The sequence below is a fragment of the Rhamphochromis longiceps genome, linkage group LG1 (assembly GCF_057381845.1).
Source record: "Rhamphochromis longiceps isolate RC_006_pf linkage group LG1, R_longiceps_female_GT1.1, whole genome shotgun sequence".
NCBI lineage: Eukaryota > Metazoa > Chordata > Actinopteri > Cichliformes > Cichlidae > Rhamphochromis > Rhamphochromis longiceps.
In genome coordinates this window covers 13,377,768-13,404,616 of record NC_140557.1, presented here as the reverse complement: position 1 = coordinate 13,404,616, position 26,849 = coordinate 13,377,768, and the positions used below count along the sequence as shown (strand labels likewise).

The window sequence follows — 26,849 nt, the reverse complement described above, 5'->3', positions numbered from 1 at the left end:
ATCCACAATGAAGTGTGTGTGTGTGTGTGTGTGTGTGTGTGTGTGTGTGTGTGTGTGTGTGTGTGTAGGACTTTGGGGAGTACCAAGAGAGCTACTACTCTGTACAGACCACTGAAGGGGAACAGATCTCCCAGCTCATTGCCGGTTACATCGACATCATTCTCAAAAAGGTGAGACATTTATCTCTGGAGATGCTGATGAATCCTCGCGAATCAATATCTTCCTGTGACAAATGAATTCTCACATCTGTTGATACTAGACACAGCCCAGCCACTGTGTCATACAGCTCCATTTAAATAAAAAAGAAGCACATGTGGAAAGGCTCATGTGGCACCGGTATACAGCAGGAGCTGGTAATAAAGCTTAGAGTGAACAGCTGAGGTTCCATGGTTAACACAATTACCTATCACTATTATAGGCATTAGAACTGTCGTCCCCTCCTTTTTCTGGGGGTTAGAATATCATCCATCACAGGTGTGTTCAAGGTTTAGTTGTATTCTACTCTGAATGACCTAATTTGTCATGAACCTGTGCAAGTGTGCAATTCTGTGTCACTCAAATTTTTGTTCTGTTATTTTGTTTCCTGCAGAAGCAAAGCAAGGATCGCTTTGGATTAGAAGGTGACGAGGAGTCAACAATGCTCGAGGAGTCTGTATCCCCGAAAAAGTATGTGCATTCCTGCTGAACAAAAGTGGCAATGTAGCCTCTGTTTAGCATAAATCAGCAGTCTTTATTTAAGCCCAGTTGTATTCAAATATATGTTGAGTATAAACGGTCGTATGATGATGCTTTGACTGTGAGCACAATAGCACGGTACAAGGCGTTCTCATATTATTTGAACAAAGCACAAGATTAAGTCTTTCTTTATTTCCGTCTCTCTGCCGCCTGTGACCACAGCTCAGACATCCATCTCGCAGAACCTCACTTCCTTATCCTGAAAGATAATCATTATGTGAGGAAATTTTGCTGCACCGGACAGGCAAAGGCTCTGTCTGAACATTTCCTTATTAGATGTATATTAGCTCACCGAGCCACAGTGGACTCTCGGCGTGTAACTGAAGTCCTTTTCCTTTCATGCCTCAGTTGATATTGCTTTCCTGTTTTCAACCGAGAGAGTATTTGTTGCAATTGTTATTGTATTTTTTTTCTCCTCCTTCGCCCGCTTTTATCCAGACTTGTTCACTGGCTGTAGGCAATCGTCTTTAATATTACAAAGACATAGTAAGCCAAACTCTGGAAGGCCTTATCTGCAGAAAAACAAAACAAACCTTTGTCTGCCAGATGTACACATTGCAAAGACTTTTCAGTATCTTTCTGCTTTGTGCACAGTCACAAATGCACGTATGAGAAGACTAATGTTTTACATGCATCATATTTGCAGGTCCACCATCCTTCAGCAGCAGTTTAACCGTATGGGCCGGGTGGAGCACGGCTCTGTGGCGCTGCCAGGGGTGATCCGCTCTGGCTCAATCGGCGCAGAATCACTTAGCATGGGTACCATGCCATCCCCTCAGCAGCAGATCACAATGGGTCAGATGCACCGTGGACACATGCCACCACTGGTAATGATGCCTGTAAAGTTTTCTTCCCTGTTAAAGCCGCACGTGTAAGAGGTGGTTGTAGCGATGCTGCTGCACACATTAACTAGTGAATTTAAGAATCAGTCTAATATTCGCAGTGTAAGGTGACATGTTTTTATCTTTATGTGCAGAGCTCAGCACAACAAGCTCTGATGGGAACCATCAACACCAGCATGCAAGCTGTGCAGAAAGCCCAGATAGACCTGGGGGAGGTGGACAACCTTCCACCACTGGGACAAGACATGGTACCCTGCATTGCACTTGAACTCTAATATATATGCTGATATTGTAATAGTAGTAATATGTCTATGAGATGTGTTATTGAAAATCATGTTTGTAGTATTTTTACATGTGTCAGTGATGATTTGTGGTCTCTGTTTAGGCATCTAAGGTGTGGATCCAAAACAAGATGGATGAGTCAAAACACGAGATCCACTCCCAAGTCGACGCCATCACTGCAGGAACAGCCTCTGTTGTCAACCTCACGGCTGGTCAGTGGCTCTGGCAGGAGTCAGCACAATCTGATAATGCTTTTCTTTATTAATTTCGTCTTCAGAACATGAATCAGTTTGTCCACTAAGAAAGCGTGGATTTAGTCTAGCTTATAGGAAAAAATATAATTCATTTCAGTCTTAATAGTAGAGCGTGTCTCTGGCATACACTGTTCAGTGCTGACATTTATTTAAAATAAACACAATTAGGTATTTTGGGAATTCTACATAAGGCCTGTAAAGTAGTGGTGCTCACACTTTTACGAGGCAGTGTTAGCGGCGCTATTTTCTTGCAGTTAAAATTATTTGGCCAATTAGTGACTTTAAAGGAGACATTTTCCATCACTCTGGTGTTCATTATCATCATTGTAGAACCTGTATAAAGTCTAATAGCTCTCTCATATCCTGCTGTGGTTTGGAGACTGTGCGCTGCTGAAGGTGTCGGCTGGCTTTGTGCCAGTCTTGCCACTTCATGTTGAAAATCATTTATTGGTGTGGTTTTTTTCAGCTTAATGCTCTTGGGAATTGTTCCCAATTTCTTCACTATTTTTTAGGGTTGTTTTTTTTTTTTTGTGCTTATTTCTCTCAGCTGAAATAGACTTATGTGATTATGCAAGGTCTGTAATCTTGGTTAAAGGCAAATACTTTTGATAGTTAGCTGACTGACTCTGTGAATCTTTCGTTTTGGGGTACCTTTATTATAATCACTTCTCTGAGACTGTATATTTTCCTGATCTCCTCTCTTCTGTTCATTCTTAATCATAATTAGCCGATCCTACCGACACAGACTACACAGCAGTGGGCTGCGCCATCACCACCATATCCTCCAACCTGACTGAAATGTCAAAGGGTGTGAAGCTGTTGGCTGCACTCATGGAGGACGACGTAGGAGGAGGCAACGACCTGATGAAGGCCGCCAGGACACTTGCAGGGACCGTATCTGACCTGCTGAAGGCTGTGGAGCCGGCCTCTGGAGAGGTGAGCGAAAGCACCCCAAACTCTAAGAATATAAAAATAAACCAATTTAAGCTCTTTCAGTATTTAGGTTTACTTTACATTTTAGTGCCATATCTATTACTGCGGCAAAACCGATGGCTACTAAGCTAAAAAGGAGCATTGTGTATGCATTAATATTGTCTACTGCATATGTAATATGTGGAAGGTCAGCTTTGGTTGTCGGTTTAAAGTCAAATAAGGTCTGGACATAAAGGAGGTATTAGAATAGAAGCTAAAGTATGAAGGGAGGACCAAATTTGCACACTGTGTTGAGACCAGAGGGAGGAGGGGGAGGAGGAGGGGTAGCCACATTGATAGAGGCATAAAAAATGGAGAATGTGTGAAAATGAGTCCTCACTCTGGATTCCAAGCATCAAGCAAACTTTTCACCATTTGTACTCCATTAAATGCCAGATTTTGTGTGTATGTGCCTGTGGAGCTTTTTCTTCAGTCCAAATGGGCAACCTAAAAAACGCTAATCAAATTGGTCACAGAGCAGCTCTACCATGAGACAATGGATCGTCTCTGAATAATCTATTTTCTCTCTTGGTCCTGAACTAACCTAATTATATTACCATCTTCCACTGCTTGACAACTTTAACTAACTAAATTGTTATGGTGAATCTGAATAAAGACGGGATATTGAAGCCGAGCTGATCGGCACGTAGTTTGGAGTTAGTTTGAAGGACTTTAATGTAAGGATGTGTTGTTAATTTGTTTGAAAAAAATAATCTATGTACTGTACAGTGTTTAACTGAAAACCATTAAGCTTTACACAGGTGTGCATCGCTGTGCATGCGGATAGTTGGAAAGGTGAATTGTAGATTTGAGTTTAGATGCTACTGATCCAACGCACACAACACACAAATCAAGATATAAAATGCTGCCGGGTGTTTAAATACAGTTTCACATCCTGTGTGTTTTCTGCAGCCAAGACAGACTGTGCTGACAGCAGCAGGCAGCATTGGTCAGGCCAGCGGAGACCTCCTGCGCCAGATTGGAGAGAACGAGACAGACGAGAGGTTTCAGGTGAGACTGCAGCCATTTATCACCTCACTGCATTCAGAGAAAAGTCAATGCTCTGGAACTGCCACTCACTTAATCAAAATCGCCTTGTATCCAGGGGAAAAAGACCAAAATATTGTTCCATATTTTGACCATGTTTTCGGTTTGAGTTGAAGGATTTTCTAGCTTTTAATCTAGATACAATGAAGCTCTTCTTTAGCCTGCCTTCCTAAACACATTCCATTTTTTGCTTGTTTTGCATTTTACAACAATTCAGTTAATGAGTTGAACAGATGTGGAGTGGCTAAATGCGTATGTGTGTTTAATTGGATTATTGAGGCAGAAGCTTTGATGAGATTTATTTAGTTGCATATAACTGCAGACAATCCTGCGCTGATTTTTGCTTCACAATAGTGTTGGTTTAAATGTTCATTTCTACTGTAAGATGCTGCTGCTGCAATTTCTTCCATTTGTTTATGGCTATTATATCAAATGTTATATATGTACAGGTACATAATGTTGCTAATGAGGTGGATTTCCAAGTTTTTTTCCTATGTTTGTTGCTTTACAGGATGTCCTGATGAATCTGGCGAAAGCAGTGGCCAATGCAGCAGCCATGTTGGTGCTGAAGGCCAAGAATGTGGCCCAGGTTGCAGAGGACACCGTCCTTCAGAACCGGGTCATTGCTGCAGCCACACAGTGTGCCCTGTCCACCTCTCAGCTGGTGGCATGTGCCAAGGTACAAAAATATGCTTTGTTGGATGTGATATGAAATGAAAGTGAAGAGCTCTGTTCCTTCACCGGTCGTCACAAGCATGAATCATATATTTTTAAAAACTTGATCGATATTACATTTTTGGGCCTACACCAGTACTGGCTTTTAAGGAATACAACTTTGAAATATCATCCGCTGTTTTAATATTCCTGCATGTATTCCATAAACTAAACATAGATCTTCAATGTTAGGGGATTTAGCACGGAAGTTCCTATCTCACTCCTGGTTGAGAGATATTTTCCGTTGCTCCATCGGCCCTCTGTGACACTGACAACAATTCATTGCGTTTAGCTTAAACTGTCCACGCTCCATAATCAAAACTATGTGAGCCAAATGGGGGGGAAAAAGACAGCCTGGGGAGTTGATTGCCCCCTTACAGCCTGAAGAGAATTAATGTAGGATATACCTGAATCAGCTGAACATCGGAAATAGTATTAATTATGATATCTTCTTGTCTGTCTCTTCTTCTTTAGACATGTGGATCAGTAACTTTTTCAGTCTTTTTGTGTGCGTGCGTGCGTGTGTGCGTGCGTGCGTGTGTGCGTGCGTGCGTGCGTGCGTGCGTGCGTGCGTGCGTGCAACAGATCACTTGTCTTTCCTTTACTCTTCACTGTGTTCTCCCCACACACAGCCGATGGAAGAAAATGTTTTATTTTACATCCACCTTTACTAATATTGGACCAAACCAACAGACATAAATACTCCCACTTCTTTCCTGTTTTTAGTTAATACAACAAAGTAGTGGAGGTTGTGAGTTGTAAGCGTCATTTACTTTGACTGCAAGTGTTGGCGAAAAAGATTACATTTATTATGTTTATAATAAGGTTCATATATAGTTAATCCATTAAAAAAACAACCTAATTGGCATGTTTTTGGTGACCACTCCCCATAACTCTGTCCTTAACTGAGTCAAGCAGATGCTGGATATTAAGGTCAGATTTGATGTTCTGAATGACAGTAGCTTTGGGTTTGCTAGCTAAAAGAGCTTATAACATGAGTAACAAAGGAAAGACAAAAACATGGAAATGTTGAATGATTTACAAAGAGAGTCTGCCAGGTACAAGTTTTCCAATTTTTAGCTACTAAGATCAGATCTCTAATCCCTAAACCTAACCAAGGAAAACTGGCAGATTAGCTTGGGTAAAAGAACGAAACTTGAGGCACACAACAATGTGTGCGGCGGGTAAAGTTTCTGGGCTGCTTTTCCTCATGACACCCATCCCCCAAGATTTTCTCCATTTAAAGCAATGCTTTGTCAGGGATTGTAACATCCTAGTCCTTTTACTGGATCAGATTTTAATATACTAGTACATGCCCATGCAACAGTATTGTTTGGTCTGTTTATAAACTGATATACATAATAAGAAGGAGCGAGAAAGTATCGTAATGAAACCATTTTTGTTGATCCCCTCCAATGCTCAGGTCCTGCGCTAGTACATTGTTAGGTGGATGCCAGGCAATGTGATTCGGTATATAAATAACGTTGACGATTTATGGATTCAAGACATTATTTTCAAGAAATTAAAAGGATGTAATGCTTTCATAAGATGTTACAGATACATAAATGTTGCAAATGGGTCATTTCAGCTCATTGGTTGGTGGTTGTTGGGCAACATGATGATGTAATTATTTGCACCCTATTTGAACCCTTAAGGGCCAAAGATGTACCTGTGTACTAAGTTTGGCTTAACTATTAATCACGCAGGAAGAGTTCATAAACAAGCAGATAGAGATTGTGTATATTATAGTGAAGATCCAACAAAATTCTTTGTGTGTACAATATGGAAAATTATGGGTTAATTGTTTATTTCAAAAACTTAAGCAATGCCATCATCTCCTCAGTTGTGATACTACTCAGCTACATGTGCTGCAGACAGTACTCGGTGTCAGTGCTTGGTTGTGTAAACTATGTACTGGATTCATTTTTAAATTGCCCTGCGGTTTTATTTTGTTTTTTCTGTAATCTTTTCAGACAGAAGTTTTCAAAGCTATACTAAATGGCTCGCATCAAGCAGTATTTCCATGAGATACATTAAATATGATGCTTGTTTTTTAGAAATGATGATTGAATAATGGGGATTTTCTTGGCGTTTATTTTGTCTTGGATGTGAATATTACACTTACAATTTTACAAGAAAAACACTTGGGAAAGACTGCATTTGGTTTCCTCTTTGCGATATAATCACAAAACCGTGTTGTAGATTTAATAAAAACTAAATGATTTCCTCAAATATTAGAATCTCCTATCATTTTTTTCTGCAGCGCAAACTTCCATTTTTATAGTGGGGGAAAAAAAATCAGTATACGCTAAGGCACTGATAAATACCCTGTGCCCTCATCATATTTGTGCATCTGTAATTGTATAGCCCACATGTCTCTAATTAGTTTAAATGCCCTGCCGGCTCCTAATCTGAATAGTTGCATTTACAAAGCCAATCCTCACCTCTGTTCATATCAGCGTGATGACAGCCATATGCTGAAGTCCTTTTAAATTTATGTTTTCTCTGTTCTTTGGTTTTTTGTTTAATTAATGATGAAAGAGTGTTAAAGTGGTTCATTTATTCCAGGTTCCTGTTTGGATTTGAGGCCTTTTTATTTAAAAAAAAAAAAATGTTTTTGTGTTACATTTCTCACACAAAAGAGGTAATTATATATATTCTTTTTCATCTTTATGTTGACGTAGGTGGTAAGCCCAACTATCAGTTCTCCAGTTTGCCAAGAGCAGTTAATTGAAGCTGGAAAGCTTGTCGACCGCTCGGTGGAAAGCTGCGTCCAGGCCTGCCTTTCAGCCACAGAAGATGGCGAACTTCTCAAGCAGGTTAGTTTGGTTTAGTTTAGATCAACATTGCGCTAAACCTTTTGCTGCCTGGTGGAATAATAAACAATGAATCTCTTGTGTTAAAGGTGAGTGCAGCAGCCAGCGTGGTTAGCCAGGCTTTAGGAGATCTCCTGCAACACGTTCGTCAGTACACCTCAAGGGGAGAACCGATTGGGCGCTATGACCAGGCAACGGACACCATTATGACTGTCACTGAGAGTATTTTCAGCTCAATGGGAGATGCTGGTGAGTCCAATTGAGGAGAATTTTCTAGTACTCTAAAATCTGAAATATGCTGTGCATTCAGTGCATGTACAGTGCCACCCTTCCTCACTTGAAGTCAGGAAGGGTGGTATTGTATGAGGACGACAGGAGTGACGGACAAGTGCTGTATATGAGTGTGGTGTAGGGCATGTATGAGGAGGCAGTGAGACAGTGATGAGGTATGTGCTAGACGTGACAGATGGGTCCAAGGTGGTGGTGAGATTACATCAGGGATCAGCTCTGAGCCCCTTCTTGTTTGTGATGGTGATGAGCAGGTTGACAGATGAGGGCAGGCAGGAGTCTCCATGGACTCGGATGCTCACAGGTGACATTGTGCTCTGTAGTAAGAGTAGGAAGCAGGTGCAAGTATGCTCTAGATAGAAGAGGAATTAAAGTCTGTAAGAGCCAGTGTGTGAAAGAGAGGCAAGTGGACAGGTGAAGAAGCAAGTTAAATACCTGGGGTCAGTCATCCTAAGCAATGGACAGTGTGAGCGTCATGGGTAATTTGTGACAGGTGAAGGTTTACAAGGTGGTAGTGAGACCTGCTATGATGGTTTGGAGACAGTGACACTGATTTAAACAAAAAAAAGGAGGCAGATTTGTGGATGCTGAGATTGTTGTTGCGATTGACCAGGATGGACAGGATTAGAAACGGGGACATCAGAGAGACGGTGCAGGTTTAGCGGTTTGAAGACATGAGACAGTTTGGACATGTGCAGATACAATGGACAAAGGATATTGAAGATGGAGCTGTTGGGCACGAGGAAAAGAGAAAGACCACAAAAAAAATTCATGACTGATGTGACAAAAGAGGATGGAGGCAGATGAACTGGTGGGGCGACCAGATCATCTTCAACTCTGGGTCAAGTGCTCATTTAGAAAACTCAGCATGCTAATATGCTAAAACGGAGACAGTTATAAAGTAAACATGTTATGTGTCTTTGTCTTGCTGATGACCTGTTTCCATCATCCAAATTTAGAAGTATTATGAAAGTAATTGCTGATAATCTGGAGAAGGGGGAAAAATGAACACGAAGAAATGAAACAATGACTAAAACACATTCATTGGCTTGTAGGCAAAGCTCACAGCTACTAGCTGATAAGTGCCATCTAAGCTGTCCAAGTGAAATCAAGTGTCAGCGTTGACTTATCAACACTTTTAACCCATGAGAGCTGAATCGGCCTGAAGCATCCTCCAAAGAACCAGCCATAAGTATATAAATGGTTACCACAGCCTACTCTAGAGCTAAAAATGTGAAACTCAACCTGTTATTCTAAGAAGTTTGAGTTTAAATAGACAAATACATTAAAACAGTGCCAGTAGGTGCATTTTTCTTTAAAAAAAAAACTGGCTTACCACATCTCTAAGGCTTGCAGTCCCTGAGTAGATGCTTTTGTGTATCTGTGCCTCTTCCTGTCTTCTCCTCTGACAGACTGATGTGATGCTGGGTTTGAATGGACTCCTGTCAGGCGTTGTGAGTCCACAGAGAAAAGCTGACAGTGATTTTAACAAGCCTGACAGTAGAGAAAGACCAATAGATGGATATAGATGCACTGAGAATGTCAGGGCCTAGAGGTCAGCTCTGACAAAGTGATTGGCCTTACAGTAGAAATTGCTGTTTATTCTTCTGAGAGCTAAATAAAAGAAGAACGACAGAAAACGCCACCTTTGAACTGGTTGTCAAAGACGGTATGTTATGTTATGTCACACCCAGTATAAAAAAGATAAAGTGTGAAGAGCATTAAAAGAGTCGCTCTGTCAGTAGTGTCAGGTTGAAGGATCACCTTAGACAGTAACATGAATTACAGAGGCTTATCGTAAAGTAGCTTTTAGGGTGTGTGTCTTTGGCACATAGATTATAAACAATAATTTCTTTCATCATTTTTTATTTTTTAAATATTTTAGTCTAGGGCTGTTCGATATGACGATATAAAAACGTCTATCGTCAAAAGAGCTTTTGACGATAGACAAAAGAGCTTGACAAACTCTTTTGACTACGATGACCTGGATGACTGAGAACCTTCACAGACATAAAAACGTCTATCGTTTCATTTTACGCTATCGTTTGTTTCGTGGTGTCGCAAAATAAACTGTTTAGGGCAATATTTTTTCATTATTTTGATGGTCACTGTAGTGGTTATATTAATTTCTTAAAGTTCTCTCTTTCTCTTAGATTTAATATAACCACACTACAGACAGACAAGCGTTTGTTTTTATGTGCTGTCGTTAGCAACAACGACGGTAAAACCACCGCGTGTCCGCTTGTTCCACATGAACCTTTCACAATAAAGCTCAAGATCCTGTTGAGACTTTTCAAAATAAACTGAATCACGTGAAAGATGACGAGTGTTTACGGATGAGAAGCAAAAAAGAGCGGTCAGGTGCTAAAAAATAAACCTTAGACTCAAACGTTAGAACAGGCTTTCCCCCGCAGCACGCCGTGTAATAAATACTCACAAAGCAAACGGCGGCTGTTACAACTTATGTCTAAAAATGTATCGTTTCATGCATCGGTTAAAACACTCGACTCCAGGTACACGACGCCCAGCTGGAAACACTTCCCGCAAGTCGAGCTGCCGGAGATTCACAGAATTTACAGAAAATGTTACACTTTTGTGATTTATATCGTTATCGGACGATAGGTGTCTTAATATCGGGATATGAGATTATAGTCTTATCGCACAGCCCTATTTTAGTCTGTAATCTTAGTCTTAGTCTAGGAAAGTTTGAAATGTGCTAGTAATATTTACATTCACTGGTTTCTTTGTGTGTCACAAGGGAGATATAAAGTCCTCCAGATCTTATTAGGAATACAACTCTTCACCCACACAGAGTGAAACATGTTTGTATATTTTCTTTCTCTCCCACCAGGCTCTCTTTTAAAGGGCCCTTGTTACACCTCAGTCATATTTATTACTTCAGACCGTGGTAATACAAGTGAATGCACAATAAGGAAGCTTAAAAATTCTGTATCTTACCTTATACTTTCTTGGGTTTAAAATTTCCATCAAAAAAGGTCTTTTGATCAATGTTACATCTGTTGGGCTTTTTTCTTTCCACTTTGACACCAGAGGGATTTTATCTGATTCTTTTGAACGTTTCCCTGAGCTCACCTGAAAACATGTGTACCTGCAAGCAGGATTTCTAATATCACATGTTGTTTAAAAGCTGATGTTCACTCATCGCAGTGCTTATACCTCATATGCATCTCTTTTAATAATGTAGCTGGAGTCGTGCTTGTATTAGTGAAACTTGAATCTTTGTAAAGATTTCTGCCTTTTAGTTAATTGAGCTTTTTTGTGGCAAAACCACAGAAACAAAAAGATTGCTCAAAGCAGTGTAAATTTTATATAAGCTTAAATGTCTGAAGGGGATCTTTTATGTTGTCTTACTGATAGAAAATTAAAATATTTCAAATTTAAAAATCAATACTGTCTTGTTAAAATGTTTATCTGCTCCGCTAGGGTTTGCCAGCATAGGAACATTATTGCATCGTTATCACTAATCAGTACAAAAGAAAGCAGTTGTTGAAAAGGGTTTGACTAATATTGCAAGTGGTTAAAGAAATTTTAAATGCTGTTATCCAAATTGTTCATTATTCAGTAAACTTGGAAGCATTTGCAGTAAAGAGATCTAAAAGTACCCAGTACAGGTTTCTTAAAAACAAGCAACCACCCGGTCTTTTTTGGGAAGGGACTCGATTCTGTCCCAGCTGACATTGGGAGAGGCTGTGTACACCCTGTATAGATCCTTAGTCCATCACTGGGCTCCTGAAATTGAACAAAATTCCAAAGCCAGTATTATTTTTTTGTGTTATTTTATTCCTCCTAAGCCAGAATTTCATACTTTGTTGAACCATTTTTGCTTTTTTGCTTTTGCTAGTGCATGGTTGTACATCTTGGTGTTTAAAATACCTCTTGTTCATAATTTGTAGGGTTATACATCACATTAGTGGGAAACATTCACTGACATAATTTTAATCCATTCATTGAGAAAACCACTCCACGAGGAGGGATTAAAGGAGCCTGTCATTAGTATGACTTCTACATTTACCCATGTCTCTGTTTCCCCTCATCTCTCCTCTTTAATCCGTCGCTGCGTTTCTCAGGAGAGATGGTGCGTCAGGCTCGAGTCTTGGCTCAGGCTACCTCCGATTTGGTGAATGCCATGAGGTCCGATGCAGAAGCCGAGGTCGACGTCGACAATTCTAAGAAGTTGCTGGCAGCTGCTAAATTGTTGGCTGATGCCACAGCAAGGATGGTGGAGGCAGCAAAGGTAAGAATCATATTTATTAAATGGTGAATGGACTTTTTTTTTAGTCGACTTGAGCAATCAAAACACTTTATCCTACGCACAGCACTTTTTTTTGCATCTAAGTGCTTTCCATCTAATAATCACTCTGCGATCAAGGGATCAGTGGCAACTCAGGGTTCATCATCTTGCCCCTTTAGTATGCAGAGTGGAGCAGCCAGGTATCGAACCAGCAACCTTCCAATTCTCCTTAGGCTAAAATTTCAAAAACATGCCTGTTTATCTTTTTTGGAATTTGGCTTTGATACCTATTCTGTCCCCAAAAAGACTGAACTGAGCTAAAGATTTCATTTTAATCTCAGTAATGGCATTTTTAAGATTGTGTAAAGATCCAGTGGGCTTGGCTTTGCTTCTCCGGTATGTATAAAATAACCTTTATAGTGACAGCAGAGGGGAAAGAAGCAGAACCAGAGACCCCAAGAGGGAGGTAGGTGTGTGTGTTCACACAAAGGGGAGAGAGGTTATTCTGCTTGGTCTTGTTGGCACGGTTCTAATTCTTTAATAAAAGATGACCTTAAAAACTTTTTCAATTTAAAAAGAAAAAAAGCCCCTCTTGATCCTTATTTCTAGGATGCTTTTCTCAAAGTCAACATCTACAGGGTCAGTCTTCTTGTTAAGCTGCATATTGAATTGTTGTTGGTTAATGTTGTGAATTAGCGTTGGTGGTTTAGTGACACTGCTCATTCTTTTGTACTTGTAGAGTTTGTGTGTTAGAGTTATTTTATTTTAAATACTTTGAAATTACACATTAAAAATCTAGGCCTTGTTTAGTTGATTTATAGACACTTGGAGTTGTGTGAATAGTGACTTTTATATTGCTAAAATTTCTAACATTCAGGCAGTTTTGGAGCTCACTGAGTAACAAATTATACTTTGAAATGAAATGAAGAAAATCCTGCTCCCTTAAACCTTCCTCTGGTAAACAGCAATAGTTGAGATTAGGAATTACTTTGAAGTACAGAAACAATAATCAACTAAAGTGTAAAATTCACAGAATTGGTCTGAAGCAATATATTGTTTAGTTTTCTCTCATCTACTTATTACTTCATAACTTTTTTTATGAAAGCAACATTAAAATTGCCTGGACATCAAAATTGATTCTCCCCAGACTTTTGAGGTCAGGCTTAGCTTTGCCTCTTATCTCATCGTCTTCTATCCAAATTATTTATCTGCTATCTTTCGACATCGGTCCCGTTATCTTTCAACAGAATCTCACGCTGATATTAATAACTCTCAACTCCCACCATGAAAATTAAATGATGCCCTCCAGCTGGTTGGTAGAGTCTGATGCCAGACTTATCACCATCACAGCTGTATGTTTATCCGTGTGAATGGAAGCTGAGACCTTAGCCAACCATTGCCTTGGTAACGGGTTTAGCATATTTAGCTTATTTCTTTTGCTCCAAATTGTAAAATCAATGCTGATGCTTGAGCACTGTTGACTTGCTGAAACTCGCGTACCATGCTGCTATTAAACAATCTCGGATTTTAAAGACTAGTTCCCCAGGATGAATTCTTTCTTGCAAAGTGTTGTTACACCCTGTGGAAAACATCACTTTCTAATAATTATGCAAATTGGCTGCTCTATTTAAATGGTGTCAGCAGTTGCCAACAGGCTGATGACAGCTGCAAACTGCACCGACTCGAAACCGGTTACTAACAACATTTTAACTCTGATTAATGCTCTTGGAGCACAAAATTAGTTTTGTTTTTGTCTGTGTGCTCGTGATATATTGGGTTGCAGTGACTTCTGCCAGTAGCATCAGTGAGGTTAAATATTTCTTTAATGACACGTGTTGTCATGCACACCTTCCTCTCTGTGTAGCTGCAGGTGATGCTCCCCATTAATTAACTTAATGGCAGAAGGCTGAGCTTTCTCTCCAACAGCAGGAGACGGGAAGGTGCGAGTACCCAGTAAACATGTACCGCTGTATGTATAAACAGGAAGATGGAAAAGCTTCTTGATATGAATAAACAACAGCTCCTGACATTTAGCCGTCTACAAAGAAATGATTGTTTGCATCAGGTTGAGCAGTGGGAAAGTCATTTTCAAAGATTTCTCGGGACTGGACGTTCTAAGATTATTTCTTCCTGCCTTGCCTATCTGTCATGTATAGGCTTATCTGTGTGTGTGTGTTCTCAGGGAGCAGCAGCCTACCCAGAAAATGAAGACCAGCAGCAGAGACTGAGGGAGGCTGCAGAGGGGCTGCGTGTGGCCACTAATGCTGCTGCTCAGAATGCCATCAAGAAGAAACTGATCAACAGACTGGAGGTCAGCAGAGCAAAATTAGCAGTTGCACATCGACCCAAGTGAATAAGCTACCACAGACAGATGATATTTCTTCCTGAATTTAGCCTGAGAGGTGATATCGTGCTATCTCCAGCACCAATTCTAAATGTCACCATCTCTAAAGTTGTATTAGTATTAGGATACTGTGTCACCGTCTACAAAGTTCAAATGAGGCACCAAAGATTAGGGAAGATGAGATTTTGATGTTTACTAAGCTGTTTTCACCATTTAAATGTCAGGTTTTAAATATTTGCTTCAGTTTGTTTATTTCTTTCTTTTTGCCTGAAATGGGAAAAGAAGTGCAATCGAAATGGATCGAAAGTTGCTCGTATGCCTTAAGGTTGCTTGACTCACAACTCAATATCGCCTCAAATAATAATGTTGAGCTCGTTCAGAAGGATTTCTAAAATTCACCTGATTTTGTTTATTTAATTTCATTTTTTAAATGCACTTTCCTTGTACATAGTCTTTTTACATAACGCCTTTTTTTTTTTTTTTAAATATAGGAAGAAAATGTATGGAAACACAAGTCCCACTCTTAATTATTAGTCTTTTATGCTGCATATTTAACAGCATATTTACCATTTCAGCATCCAGAAGCAGAGGAGTGAAGAGAGTGTGACACCGTGACTGCGAAACCATATTCTACATGTGACGTTTGTGTGGGTCTTGTCATTATTCCTCAGAATGCTGCCAAGCAAGCTGCAGCTGCAGCCACACAGACAATCGCCGCTGCTCAAAACGCCGCCGCCTCCAACAAGAACACAGCTGCTCACCAGCAGCTGGTGCAGAGTTGTAAGGTGAGGGATGTTGCTAACAGCAGGGTGCCATTTATTTTTGGTGGTTTTGGCTTCTTTTTTTTTTAATGTGAACTGCATTGAAACTTTGTGCTTCATACTATGTTTCTTTCATATCTTTATGGTAATGTGTCTCCATGTTTGTGTGTGTAGGCAGTTGCAGATCACATCCCACAGCTTGTCCAGGGAGTCCGTGGCAGTCAGGCCAAACCGGAGGACCTGAGTGCACAGTTGGCCCTCATTATTGCCAGCCAGAACTTCTTACAGGTGCAGCCCTTTATGATCTTTTGGTTTGCCTGTTTTGCTGGTGTGGGGATTGTTAAAAGTTTATGTGCCCGCACTCGTACTGGGTAACTTCAGTCCTACATTGGAAACCAGGCTAAAAGTATAAATAGTGCTTCTGTCATGTGGGGACGTTAAAAATAGGCCGGTAACCTCTTTTTGGTGTTAGCGGGCGGTTACAGAAATGCTGGTGTGATGGTATTATGTGTTAAATACCTAACTGGGGTTTCAGAGCCCCACATAATACCCTTTGAAGAAATATCAACAAGTCTGTGAACTACACAGTGCACTGGTTGCTTGATTCTCTAAGGGAACGCGTTCCGTTGAGCCCTATACGATTTAAATAAATACAATTTTATTAAAATTTAAATTAATGTTTTTTGGGGGGGTTTTTCCCCACATCTCTCTCTCTCTGCAGCCTGGCAGTAAGATGGTGACCTCGGCCAAGTCATCTGTTCCCACGGTGACTGATCAGGCTGCAGCCATGCAACTGGGTCAGTGTGCCAAGAACCTGGCCACCTGCCTGGCGGAGCTGAGGACGTCTGCACAGAAGGTAGAGCATAGACACGCACGGGAATTCTTGCATTCCCATGTGTGCATGTAGGAATTTATTCTTGCATGCATAGTATTCACAAAATGACTGGATTTTGGACATGCAGATCGCATGTGCAAGAAAATATTTTACCTTTGTGGTTCATATACAAATTTTAGACCTCATAGGAACAGACAAAAAGCCATATAGACATATGCCATATACTTGCTTTTGTTTCTAGGCTCATGAAGCTTGTGGCCCCATGGAGATAGACTCTGCCCTTACAGCCATCCAGACCCTAAGAAGTGAGCTACAAGATGCCAAGATGACTGCTGTGAATGCCCAACTAAAACCACTTCCTGGAGAATCAGTAAGAAACATTGTAGCCCCATAAAGCAGAGTCGGGACTCAGCTGCACTAGATTCAAGACATGCTCATGCTGCCAGTGCATGAGCATGTCAGAAGCGAGTTTGCAGACTAATATTTTGTTTTCAGTTACTAAAATACAAAGCCCCCCCCCCCCCCCCCCTTTCTCTAGCTGGAGAAGTGTGCTCAGGATCTGGGAAGCACCTCCAAGTCTGTGGGATCCTCTATGGCTCAGCTGCTCACCTGTGCTGCACAAGGAAATGAACACTACACAGGTTGGTACTGCTGACATCATTCTAGTAAAAAAAACCGTCAAACCGAGGCAAGAGGAAGAAATCTTTATCGTTTTAGGAAACCACATACAACCTTTCATCTATTGCCTCAAGAAGGCCTACTTCTTTATTATAAACCAACTAGACCCGCAGCTTGATGTCGCACCTTAATGAGCTGAATTTATGGTCACTAGTTGTCTTGACCTTTCTCAAGTTCATCCTGTGCTATTTTCTCTTGCTTTGCTCTCCAGAATGTAGCACACACAAGGCTCGCTGGTGATTTCATTAGCTTTAACAGTATCCTCGGTTAGAGCACAGCCCAAAGAACCAGAGGAGAAATGCACCCATCGCCTGGAACCCGTTTTTCCTTTTTCCTCCCCCTTGAGTAATCTTGTTATCCGAACCATAATATGGCTTCATTCCATTTGTTTTATCCTATCCAGCTAATTTGTTGTGGATGAGATGTCACATTTCTCATGAGACTCTCATTGTCGGTTCCTGTCTGTGAGGGGAAAGAGCCTCATGGCACCTTGTTGCTTGTTGCTTCACATTTCTCGAGACAGAAGAATTACTTTTTGTGCCTTTAACAAATGCCATTACAAATTTTTATGACTCGAAGATGACAGTGAACACTGTCTTGTCACAAAGTGTCATAGCTTTAATAACGCACTGTGATGCCTCTGTGTCAGTTACATTTGTACTCTCTCTTACCTCTGATCATCGTGCGTGTAGGAATAGCAGCCAGAGAGACAGCTCAGGCTCTAAAAACACTCGCCCAAGCAGCCCGTGGCGTTGCTGCTTCCACCACGGAGCCCAAGGGCGCGGCTGCCATGTTGGACTCGGCCCGTGACGTTATGGAGGGCTCTGCGCTTCTCATACATGAGGCTAAGCAGGCACTGATTTCCCCCGGAGACGCTGAGAGCCAGCAGAGACTGGCACAGGTGAGATGGTTCAGAATTGCTCGAGGTTATGGAGTCCAACACTGCAGATGGCAGGAAGGCTCGGTGCAGCCCTCGGCTTCCTTTCAGATTATGGCACCTGTGCCTTAAAAGTAAAGTCATCAAAATAAACTCCTGAACAATCATGAACTAAATGAAATACACTGTTAAAAGTAATATTTTTCCCCTGGGACTCACGGAGGAATTGAACAGGAAGTTTAATAATAGATCTTACTGAATATGTTGTGAATTTACACGATGTGACTTTTAAAGATGAAACCAGGTTCTGTTTTTGTTTAATATATTTATTAATCAGCCTTTCTTTCTTTTGGTTAATATGTTTAGTTGAATATTTACGTTTAGAAGGATATCTACGTCTGCTTGGTGATGCAGTCAAGTGAACACCTGTCAAATTTAGCAAGTAGCTCTATAATAAACCAGGTGGCAATTTATTGCAAAGTATTTTAATTATTTATACCTCGTTGCCCAGGTGTTTTCCACTCAAAATGAATAAATGATGTGGTATCAATGGAGAAAAATGAATATTAGAATAACCAAATAGTGTTATCTAAGACCTTTTGGAAATGTTTAGTAAAACAAATAAATTTTGGATGTGCGAGCCTCTCTGTTATCTTTGAACTGCTTCACTGAGATGTCATGTTGTTGTGTGCTTCAGGGGTCGCTATGTGATATTTATGATGGAAAAAAATTCTGTTATTTTCCATGAAGAAACATGACAGAATGAGACAGTTTCTTAAGACTCAGGTCTATGAAAATAAGTAATGGCTTAAATAAAATATACAAATAAAAGTAGTACAACAAATGAATGTAATAAAAAAATTCTATAAACTAATCAACTATACAATAAATGACCCTTTAAAATAAAAATAATGGCCTGCTCCATAAGTCTATTAAAAAGTGCAGCAGTTTGAAGTGAAAAATGTTTGTTTTCAGAGGCGTGACAGCTGAACAGTCTCACTACATCTGACAAAAACCTTTTCAGCCTTATGGACAACTGGCACTTTTTGGGGATAATTGCTATGCTCATTAACGTTTTGAGTTTGGATTTCTAGATTAGCTTGTCCACCTGTGCCCACCCTCCTAACCCAGTTTGCTGTGTGTTTCAGGTGGCGAAGGCTGTGTCTCATTCCCTAAACAACTGCGTTAACTGTCTACCTGGCCAGAAGGATGTGGACATGGCTCTCAAGAGCATCGGAGAGGCCAGCAAGAAGCTACTGATTGAAACCGTGAGTCATCGGAGCTCTGCCGGCACAACATCGGCATCACAGATTGCTTTCCGTTCCCACGGCGGGAGGGAAAAAAAGAAACAACCTCGAGAAATATGTGATTAATGACGCGTACAAGTTAAGAGCAGGACTGACCTTTTAAATATCATTTCAAGCATTCTTTAGTGACCACTTTTAAATCATTCAGCAGCGTTGTTCATCTGACGGGAGTGTAAACCTGATTTCATTTAAGCATGCAAGTCAGGAAAGGGGCATGATTTACATTTCTATTGCTTTTTAGACATTTGTCAAGTTTCAAATTTAAGACTGAACATGTTTTGGTTTACAGACAGTTTTCAGTTTATAGGGTTAGCACTAAAGTGACATCATTATTGCTGATACACCTGCTGTAAATGCATTGGGGAACTGTTAGATATTACTCTGACGCTTACAAATAATTTAATTTCTTTCATCTTGAATCATTCTATTTTGTGCTGCCTTCAGATCCCACCCGCCTCAAAGTCATTCCAGGAGGCCCAGAGTGAGCTCAACCAAACAGCAGCTGAACTAAACCAGTCAGCGGGCGAGGTGGTCCACGCCTCCAGAGGCTCCAGCAGCCAGCTGGCTGTGGCCTCTGGAAAGTTCAGCCAAGACTTTGATGAGTTCCTGGATGCTGGCATCGAGATGGCTGGGCACACTCAGGTTGGTTTTGTATCTCAATTCCAACATCTGGTCATCAATATTAAGACAGTAGTAGCACGTATCACAACTCAGATATCCCAGTAAAGAGACAAAGACTTCAGACTCCTTTGAAATGTATTTTCACACGCTTGTGTGTGTGTGTCATTCTAGAAAAAGGACGACCAGGTGCAGGTGATTGGTAACCTGAAGAACATCTCCATGGCTTCTAGCAAACTGCTGTTGGCTGCTAAAAGTCTGTCTGTGGACCCAGCAGCAGCAAACGCCAAGAACCTGCTAGCTGCTGCAGCAAGGTACTACAACTGGCCCCTACACACACCCACAAACCATGATTTTTAATATTTACAGCAGATTTGATTGGTAGTATCTCATGATAGATCTTAAGATCAAAGAGTCGATATAAGGCTCAAGGTCCAGGGTTCGGTAATAAGACTAACAGCAAATAATTAGCTGTTCAAAGCTATGAACATAATAATTCTATTTTATTGCTATTGGTTTAGATCTGTTTTTTAAACTACCACTTTACTCATTCGGTAATGAGCATATGGTAAAAGCGTCTATCAAGGCAAGTGGGCTTTGTTATGATTTTCACATTATCAGCAAAATGCACTCAGACATCTGCTTGCTATGATAACATACTCATTAATGGGTTTAATGGGGCCAATTTCAGCTGCCAACCAAAACGGGTCATTTAAAAAATTAAAAGCAAACAAAAAGAGAGATGCAAACAAAATGTTGAGACGATCAGATAAGGGGATGAAATTGATAAGCTTGCACAAACAAAAAAGACGTAGGTATTTGCAAGGGTGAGTGTATAAGCTGTGTTATTAGCACACAGAAACAAGCAGGAATAATTCTCACATTTCAAAAGCGACGCGCACAGAATAAAAGCCTGTTTCCCTTACGCTCTCGTGGACTGGAGTGTGATGTTTGTTCCTCTTCTCTATGCCAGAGCTGTGACTGACAGCATCAACCAGCTGATCACTCTGTGCACACAGCAGGCTCCAGGGCAGAAGGAGTGTGACAATGCCCTGAGAGAGTTGGAGGTAAATAAAACTTTTCCACCTTGCGATCAAGCATTCGCGATCAAGCATTCGCAATCATCAATGGTGTCAGCGAGTTTCAATACAAGCTGTGGATTATAAGACGCCTCTCTTTTCTGGCACTGACTAATGAGAATAAAGTGAAAATAAAAGCCTCTCAAACTTCTTTAAAACCTTTATTCATCTCCCAGGCTGTCAGAGGAATGCTTGACAACCCTAATGAACCGGTCAGTGACCTCTCCTACTTTGACTGTATCGAGAGTGTGATGGAGAACTCGAAGGTAGGCTTTTGACTAAAGCAGACAGACACAAAGCACACGGCACACTTCCAATTAGGCATCTTAAGCGTACCATTTCTTCTCTGCCGACTCTCTGTTCAGGTCCTGGGAGAGTCTATGGCTGGCATTTCTCAGAACTGCAAAACCGGGGATGTGTCTGCATTTGGAGACTGTGTGGGATCAGCGTCTAAAGCCCTGTGTGGCCTCACTGAAGCCGCAGGACAGGTACAGAGTGTTAGAGCAACGATTGTCACGCTCCCTGGGCAAATAAAGAAACAGCAGTCGGGGTGATTATGGGGAATGCTGTTTGATGAGTGTTATTTTTCCACAGGCTTCTTACTTGGTGGGTGTGTCAGACCCTAACAGTCAGGCGGGACACCAGGGTTTGGTGGATCCCATACAGTTTGCTAAAGCCAACCAAGCAATCCAGATGGCCTGTCAGAATCTTGTTGACCCAGAAAGCAGCCCCTCCCAGGTATATCCACTGTTCTGCTCATATACAACCAAAGCCAGTTAATTACCGTATTTCCCGGACTACAAAGTGCACCTGAATATTAGCCGCACAAGCTAAAATCAGGGGAAAATCCTGTTTTGTACATACAATAGCCGCACCTGACTAAAAGCCGCAGGTGTTTCAATGTTGACTTATCATATGTAAGAGAATATGCACAAAGGGAATTGTCAGGAAAGAGATGGCTGTTTGGAGACACATCCCTTTTATTAATATTTTGAAAAACAAGTTATAGGTACATATTTGCACATGTAGTACATAACAGTAACCTATAGCACACCAGAAAAATAGATTCGGACTACCTTTTAGGCTCAGGTGCAGTGACACGGCTTTAACAAGAAGAAAAGTCAGTCATTCACCATCTTTCTCTTCTTCCTACGCACTAAAACCACCAAAGTCCTCTCCTCCAGTGTCGGATACGAACAGGCTCAGGATGGCTTCGTCATCCACTCTCCGCTTCTCTCCTTCGTTGTCACTTTCAAAACCAAACAAATCCTCGTTGTCAGAGTCGAACACCCTCAGAAGGGCCGTGGCAGTGTCCTCCTCTCCATCATGTAGCAGTCCAGCCCTTCAAAATCCGTTGGTGATCGTGGATGTTTTCGCACTTTTCCACGCTGTCAGAATCCACCGGTGGAGTTGGGCATAACTTGCTTTTCGCAAGTTTATCGCCGCTCATCATCCACGCCTCCCGCTGAACGCGTAGCGCTACTTTGAAGTTTGTTTTTCGAGCTACTTCGTACGGCACTACGTTGCCTGGCGGACGGACATGTGACTAACATACCACTCTTGAACCCCGATCCTTCCGCCAGGCAACGTAGTGCCGTACAACAGCGGAACAAACAAAACAAATCGTCTTACGATATCACAAAAATCATGGAAAATCCATAGAAAAGCCGCACCTGACTAAAAGCCGCAGGGTTCAAAGCTTGTGCAAAAAGTAGCGGCTTATAGCCCGACAATTACGGTATATAAAAGTGTAATATACAGTGCCAACATAGCACTGTGGTTACGCTGTTCTGCAGAGATGTTATAGTATGATTCATTATCAGACCAGTGTGTTGGACTGATATGTGTTCAGAATAGCATTTCTAGAAAACAGAATTATTGAAGCAGACGGTTATCCGTTTGCTCAGAATTGCTTAATATTCTGTGCAGAAGCATCCAACTGTTTGGTAGCCAGATGCTTTCCCTGCAGATCTGGAAGTCTAATATTAATATTTGCTCTATTATTGCCTTTATTTCCATCAACAACTGTCTGCGTTGAAGATTAACATCTTTTTGTCTAATTATGCAACTTCTTAAGCACTCTCACATAAGTCACATTTCAGCTCATCGGTCTATACCAGAGATTTTAATGAAAATCTTTTATTAGTAAATGATTTTTAGTTCAAATAAATGGAAATGGCACAAAACTGCATACATACCACATGGGCGTCTGCAGGGAGTTCCTGAGTCAATTCCCTGCTAACCAGACCTTAACTGCATTCTCCTACTTTCTTTCATCTCATTTCTTCTTATCTCTGCGGCGACTGTCTGATGAAGCCAAAAGTTCCAGAAAACGTTCAAAACAAAAATAATAAGACTGTACATTTGCTGTACATTTGGGCCTCTTATATCAAATCTAGTATTTCCAGTAGTCAGCTTTGATCTGATCTATCGCTACAGATACTGTCCTGAATTTATGTTGTAAGATTGCCCATGCCTGCAGTATCACTGACAATTGACCATTTTACTGTTTTACAGGTTCTCTCAGCAGCCACCATCGTTGCTAAGCACACCTCGGCATTGTGCAATGCCTGTCGTCTCGCTTCTTCTAAGACAACCAATCCTGTTGCCAAGAGGCACTTTGTGCAGTCTGCCAAGGAGGTTGCCAACAGCACTGCCAACTTGGTCAAAACAATTAAGGTATGTTTCTATCTTGTCAAAAGTTTGACTCTGTGACCTGATTGTCATTGTACAGCTATAAACTTAGCTTATACATAACATTTCTGTCTTTTCCTTGTGTGATAACCTGGAGGAATCCCTGTTTTTATGTCATATGTCTGTCTTTTTTAAAATATTTATTCTCAGCGCTTGCTTTTGATAACTTTAATACAGTCAGTTTTAATGCTATTTGTTTCATACACCCTTTTTAAAATTCCATTCTCTCACTTTCCAGGCTTTAGATGGTGATTTCTCAGAGGAAAACAGGAACAGGTGTCGAGTCGCCACGGCTCCACTAATTGAAGCTGTTGAAAACTTGACAACATTTGCTTCCAACCCAGAGTTTGCCAGCGTGCCCGCTAAAATCAGCACTGAGGTGTGGCTCTGTTAACATTAGTGCAGGACTGTTGCGCGTTTTTTACAGTTTACCGGTTGAAGAAAAATTTGGAAAATTATGCAAAATTTAGATTGAGTTTGTTTTTTCTTTAGGGCTCTGCAGCACAGGAGCCCATCCTCCAGTCGGCACGGTCTATGCTTGATAGCTCCACCCATCTGCTCAAAACCGCACGCTCATTGGTTATCAACCCAAAAGACCCGCCCACGTGGTCCGTCCTGGCCGGTCATTCTCGTACTGTCTCCGACTCCATCAAGAGTCTCATCACAGCCATCCGGTTAGTTAACAATGATTCAGTGAGACTTGCAAAAGACAAACTACAGCAGGAGTGTTTATGCAAAGGTTTAAGGAACACTTTGACATTTTGGGTGATAGGTACATTCACTTTGTTGCTGATGGTTAGGTGAGGAGATCAATACTGCTCATGTCTGTTAGATAAATATGAAGTTGGTGCCATCATCTGTTCAGATTTAGGTTTGAAAATGGGCAAACAGCTAGGGCAGCAGAATTTAAACAAAAACAAAATAATATCATGATTTGGCAGGGATTGTGAAACCCTTTCAACCCAGGAAGACTCCAAATCACCAGTTTAATAATTTATCGCACTTCAATTGTGCGTAACACAGTTTGTGCTCCCTTTTTATCTGCTTGTATTGCTGTATAAAGCACCTTGAGAGGGGGCAGCCAAAAGCTGTAACCTGGGGTTACGTACACTTGTGTTTTGTGCAGCTCACATTTTTAATCTCCTCTTTCACACAGTTTTGTACCTGACCTTGATCAGAACAAAACTGATGCCCATGAGAGGCTAATTCCATGAGACCAAACACACTGAATGTTAAGGTTCTCATTCGTCTCAGAACATCTGCACATTAGCATTCATGCGTAGCCGGCTTAGCGTCGCTTTCAGTTCTGATGCCCTTATCGCCCGTCTTCCTTTTTAGACTGCAAATTCAGTACTGGGAGTGTAATAGAATTCAGTGATATATTTCAGGCCAAAGAATACACATAGCATCCTGCAGCAGCCGGGCTCATAACTTTGTCAGCCTCATTAAGCACAGAGACGAGATTTTATTTTAGTCTTACTTTTGGTGTGCCACCGTGCATGGAAATGGATGTTTAACGAACTTAATCTGCCCATGAGGCCGGAGCCACAGACAAATCAAAGGCTTCAAAGCTAATTTTGCTGCCTGGCTTGATCTCCCTATGCAGAGACGAGACCCTACAGGCCACAGTTTGGCAGATGTGACCTGAGCATCAATGAGACGAGGAAGCCAGTAGAGAAAGGGGGAGGGGGGGGGGGGGGGGATAGAAATCCTGCAATGTGTCTGTGTTTTAATAATTCCAATGTTAACATTTCTTCTTCTGGTCTTTTCCTTTCTTCATTACTCATTTTTGTCTTTCTGGTTCCCTTTTTCTCCTCTCCTGTTTGCAGGGACAAGGCCCCAGGCCAGCGGGAGTGCGATTCGTCAATTGATAACATCAACAAATGTATCCGGGACATTGAGCAGGCCTCTCTGGCCGCTGTCAGCCAGAACTTACCCAGCAGAGACGACATCTCACTGGAGGTAAGCGGCCATCGGAAGATGGCTCCGAATCTTTGCAGACACAAACTTTGTCTGTGTTTTCATTTGTTTTTTTGTTACTTGCGTAGATATTAATCTGCTCCTTTTGCCTTTTCTTTTTTCCCACTTCCACTTTTCCCACTTTTTTGTATGCTAAATCTGTCGGTTTTGAGTCTATTTTTAGTGGTATTAATGAGGTTTTCTGTCCTTGTCCTTCTCTCAGACCATTCAAGAGAGACTAGGGATTATTTCTTTCTTTTCCTTTTGTGTCTTTGAGTGTAACAAAACATTTGAATGGCAGTAGTTCTTCTTGCAGTAGTCCTTCAGCACAGTATGGGCAGAATGTGAGTCTTATGTTTAACACCCTGACACTGGCTTTAATGGGGAAGTTTTGGCACCTGCTAAATAATAAAAAGTTTAAGCTCGCATATTAAAAGTCAGAGTAGCTCAGGGCAGTTATCCTTCTGTTATGTTTCCTGCTTTTTAGCAGGTCCCAGCTGCCTTCTTTGAATGCACCTCTGTCTCCCATAAAAAGCAACACAAAAACCAATTTCTTTTTATTTCCTCTCTTCAGGCACTACAAGAGCAACTGACGTCCACCGTGCAGGAAATTGGCCACTTAATTGACCCCGTTTCCACTGCTGCCAGGGGCGAAGCTTCCCAACTAGGACACAAGGTATATAGGGCAGTGCCTTAATTATTATTATACTGCAACTGTGGAGCAACAAAGTTGTCTTTGTCAGCAGCAGGATTCAGTGGCAGGAGTGTTGCCTATATGTTTAGGTTAGCTGTGGGCTGTTATAATTATCTCAGCATTATCTATCATTAAATAATAGTGATTTTTGAAACAAAAAGTTGATGCATTGTTCAAGCAGCAGGGTTAGTTTGACTTTTATATGAGTAAACTTTCACCTCCCACTAGAATGCTCTGTGTCACTGTCCATCTTTGCAAACTTATCAGCATTTCTTCACGTGTTGTAAAGAAGATTATTACTGCAACATATTCCTTTTTTATTCTGTCTGCACACCAAATAGTCTGCTTAATGGCCTGAAATTGTGCCCAGTAAGTGAAATGTATAAAAGGTTTAACACTTATATGACCGTACCATTTTGAAATAATTTGAGAAGCTGCTCATTTTCTGAAACCGTGCTTCTTCACGTGTGAATGTGACACTTAGCACTTCAGCCTACATATCGCTGACTCGTGCTGTTTCTCTGGACTCATTAAAAACTTTTCTTTTACCTCAGGTGACTCAGTTGGCTGGCTACTTTGAGCCACTGATCAAGGCCTCCGTGGGTGTGGCGTCCAAGCTGAAGGACCACCAGCAGCAGATGACTTTCCTGGACCAAACAAAGACGCTGGCTGAGTCGGCTCTGCAAATGCTCTATGCTGCCAAAGAGGGTGGAGGAAACCCAAAGGCACGACCATTTTATGCTTTATGCACCTTGTTTAAAGTGCTCCTTCGCTTCCTTTACACATATTGGAAAATGATCT

General features: G+C 41.2%; 1 protein-coding gene across 2 annotated transcripts in view; it reads left to right on the top strand.

Moving 5' to 3' along the window:
• The window catches only part of LOC146678415 (talin-2), a 100,178-nt gene that overhangs the window by 55,227 nt on the left and 18,102 nt on the right, over positions 1-26,849 (top strand). For both annotated transcript variants that reach the window (XM_085389064.1, XM_085389150.1), the window contains exons 12-42: positions 69-170; positions 590-666; positions 1,382-1,562; positions 1,712-1,825; positions 1,963-2,071; positions 2,841-3,049; positions 3,998-4,096; positions 4,644-4,811; positions 7,531-7,665; positions 7,752-7,911; positions 12,039-12,205; positions 14,385-14,513; positions 15,218-15,331; positions 15,482-15,595; positions 16,029-16,163; positions 16,384-16,512; positions 16,681-16,783; positions 17,513-17,721; positions 18,846-18,965; positions 19,449-19,646; positions 19,797-19,936; positions 20,596-20,689; positions 20,878-20,967; positions 21,067-21,189; positions 21,296-21,439; positions 23,219-23,380; positions 23,634-23,774; positions 23,888-24,069; positions 25,225-25,357; positions 25,929-26,030; positions 26,603-26,773. In XM_085389064.1, coding sequence (XP_085245190.1) covers positions 69-170; positions 590-666; positions 1,382-1,562; positions 1,712-1,825; positions 1,963-2,071; positions 2,841-3,049; positions 3,998-4,096; positions 4,644-4,811; positions 7,531-7,665; positions 7,752-7,911; positions 12,039-12,205; positions 14,385-14,513; positions 15,218-15,331; positions 15,482-15,595; positions 16,029-16,163; positions 16,384-16,512; positions 16,681-16,783; positions 17,513-17,721; positions 18,846-18,965; positions 19,449-19,646; positions 19,797-19,936; positions 20,596-20,689; positions 20,878-20,967; positions 21,067-21,189; positions 21,296-21,439; positions 23,219-23,380; positions 23,634-23,774; positions 23,888-24,069; positions 25,225-25,357; positions 25,929-26,030; positions 26,603-26,773 — 4,254 coding nt within the window. The remainder of the gene's footprint in view (positions 1-68; positions 171-589; positions 667-1,381; positions 1,563-1,711; positions 1,826-1,962; positions 2,072-2,840; positions 3,050-3,997; positions 4,097-4,643; positions 4,812-7,530; positions 7,666-7,751; positions 7,912-12,038; positions 12,206-14,384; positions 14,514-15,217; positions 15,332-15,481; positions 15,596-16,028; positions 16,164-16,383; positions 16,513-16,680; positions 16,784-17,512; positions 17,722-18,845; positions 18,966-19,448; positions 19,647-19,796; positions 19,937-20,595; positions 20,690-20,877; positions 20,968-21,066; positions 21,190-21,295; positions 21,440-23,218; positions 23,381-23,633; positions 23,775-23,887; positions 24,070-25,224; positions 25,358-25,928; positions 26,031-26,602; positions 26,774-26,849) is intronic.